Consider the following 2500-nt stretch of genomic DNA (forward strand, 5'->3'; position numbering starts at 1 on the left):
GGATTGGTTTTCACAGAGGGAGAGAGAGAAGAGAGAGGGAGGGGGGGGGGAGGGCGGGGTATGGGGGGGGGGATAAATTTTCGGTGGGGAGACACACACACACACACACACACACACACACACACAGAGAGAGAGAGAGAGAGAGAGAGGGAGAGTCAACACAATCTTAGCCTGAAATAGAAACATGGTGCTTAAACTGAAGTCCTATACTGGCTTTGTGTTCAATTAAAGTATTATTATTTCATGGTTGTGTGCTTGCTTTCTTTCTTCTTTTATTGACTGGTTTTATATGGTTTTGGTGGTGTTTTTTTTTGGTTTTGTTCTGTTTGTTTTGTTGTGTTTTTCATGATGCTTGCCAGCTTGACTGAACATGACAAAGCATATTACCGCTAGGTACTGAAAGCAAAGTTAACAGTACTGAACAAATGTAATGTTTTATAATCCCAAGATGAAGATGCCTCAAAATAAGTAACGAATGGTACCTGACATCCTGACCTGTATTCTCGGTCTTAGTGAAGTGACGGCCTTTCTCTGACAAGCATAATTGTCAGCAGCCGTCAAAGGTCAACAAACAATACAGTGTTTTGTTCCGGAAGTGAAGAGTGCACTTTGGTGTCTTCTTAATACTTGCTGATTGGCATTTATTCTAGAGTTAATGCTATACCATATATTTTTCCTTCTTAATTTCATAATGTTTGGCTGATATTCTGAACATAATGTGTTTTGATGTTGTTGATGGTGGTGGGAGTAGCGGTGATGGGGTTGCTGTTGCTGTTGTTTGTTTGATTTGTTGTTGCATTTCGAATTGTTGTCCTGTCTTTTCAGGTCATCGGTGTGAATCCAGGAAAGAAAAACCCAAACCAGGATCGAATGCTGAGGATCGTAGTTGTGACCAAGACGGACGGACGTTCCCCCAAGGGTCACCACCAATGGTGATCACCGCAGACTATGACACCCGCCGCTGTCCTCTCTGACCCCGACTGGACATCGTCAGCCGCCTGGACTCTGACCGCTCCACGCCAGCGTCCCTCACGGCTGGGCCACGGATCGATAGCACAGCGCCATGCTGTCAAGGACAAAACTGTACATAGGGCGGTGGCCTCCCCCTCCACAGGCCCCTCCCCAAGGGAAGAGCGCCCCCAGGCTCCCGTTATGGGTCAGCATCGCTTTCGTCATCTTGTCGTGTGCGGCTGTCGGGGCGCATGCCGGGGAATTGGTGTGCCAGAACGTGAGCTGCAGCCAGGTGTTCTCTGTGGCGGAGGACGTGGCCGTCAACTCTTATGTGGGAACTGTCGGGACCTCGGCCAGCACGGGGACCCTGCCCTTCCGGGAGCTGATATCCTCCAATGCTGACGCCCTTCACGTGGATCTGGACACCGGAAGAATCACCACCAGGTCCGCGTTGGACCGCGAGACCGTACCCAACGGGTACATCATCGTCATCGGCACCAAAAAGACCATTCCTGTTGTGGTGACCGTCAACCTTTTAGACGTCAACGACAACAGTCCAAGGTTCAGCCCCAGTAACAAAACTTTAGAGTTTTCAGAATCAGCCCCGCTCGGGGCAAAGAAATCATTAGGAAGCGTCAACGACCCCGACCTCGGTAACAACAGCACCCAGATTTGCGAAATTGTGCCCAGCACCAATATAGGTAACGCCTTTTCCTTGCAGAAGATGATCTCGGGAAACTTCGACATCATCCTCGACTTAACAGTGAACGCACAACTGGATTTTGAGCAGGTGTCTTCGTACACCTTGATCATCAGAGCGACGGACGGCGGCGGGCGGACAGGCGAGATGACCGTCCGCATCAACATCCTGGACCAGAACGACAACCAGCCCATCTTCAACACCAGTAAGTACGAGGTGCTGATCGCGGAGAACGCCACAGTGGGCACCAGCATCATCCAGGTGGAAGCCACGGACCAGGACTCGGGCCGCAACGGCAAGGTCCGCTACTCCATCGACAGCAAGACGGACCCGGAGGCTCACTTTTCCATCGACCCTCTGACGGGGGTGGTCAGCATCAACAGACCCCTGGATTTCGAAACTCAGTCCACCTTCCGCCTGACCCTGGTGGCCACGGATGACGGCCCGCACCGGCTGGTTGGGAACGCCGCCCTGGACGTCACTCTGGAGAACATCAACGAGCAGCCGGCCAACATCCGGCTCGTGTTCCTCCAGAGTGCCGACAGGGAGGGCCACATCCCGGAGAACACCAAAGCAGGCACCCCGGTGGCTCGCATCTCCATCGACGACCCGGACATCACGGTGGACAGACAGGTGGACGTCAACGTGACCTTGCTGGGAGGGGACAACATCTTCGGGCTGGAGATCACCGACGACGTTCTGTCGCTGGTCGTGGTCAACACCCCGCCGGACCGCGAGGTCAAGGCCACCTACGACCTGACCATCTTCGTGACAGACGCCGGCAATCCTCCTCTGCGGGCGTCCGAGCCGTTCACCATCTACATCGACGACGTGAACGACAACGCCCCC

The 2500-nt window shown here is 53.2% G+C and overlaps 1 protein-coding gene across 1 annotated transcript in view; it reads left to right on the forward strand.

Annotated features, from left to right (window-relative positions):
* LOC143298632 (protein dachsous-like) overlaps window positions 1–2500 on the forward strand; it is a 178766-nt gene that overhangs the window by 9833 nt on the left and 166433 nt on the right. The window contains exon 2 of the mRNA XM_076611511.1: window positions 826–2500. This exon is cut by the window's right edge and continues 390 nt beyond it. Coding sequence (XP_076467626.1) covers window positions 1064–2500 — 1437 coding nt within the window. The 5' untranslated portion in view covers window positions 826–1063. The remainder of the gene's footprint in view (window positions 1–825) is intronic.

Source organism: Babylonia areolata, chromosome 24 (assembly GCF_041734735.1).
Source record: "Babylonia areolata isolate BAREFJ2019XMU chromosome 24, ASM4173473v1, whole genome shotgun sequence".
NCBI lineage: Eukaryota > Metazoa > Mollusca > Gastropoda > Neogastropoda > Buccinidae > Babylonia > Babylonia areolata.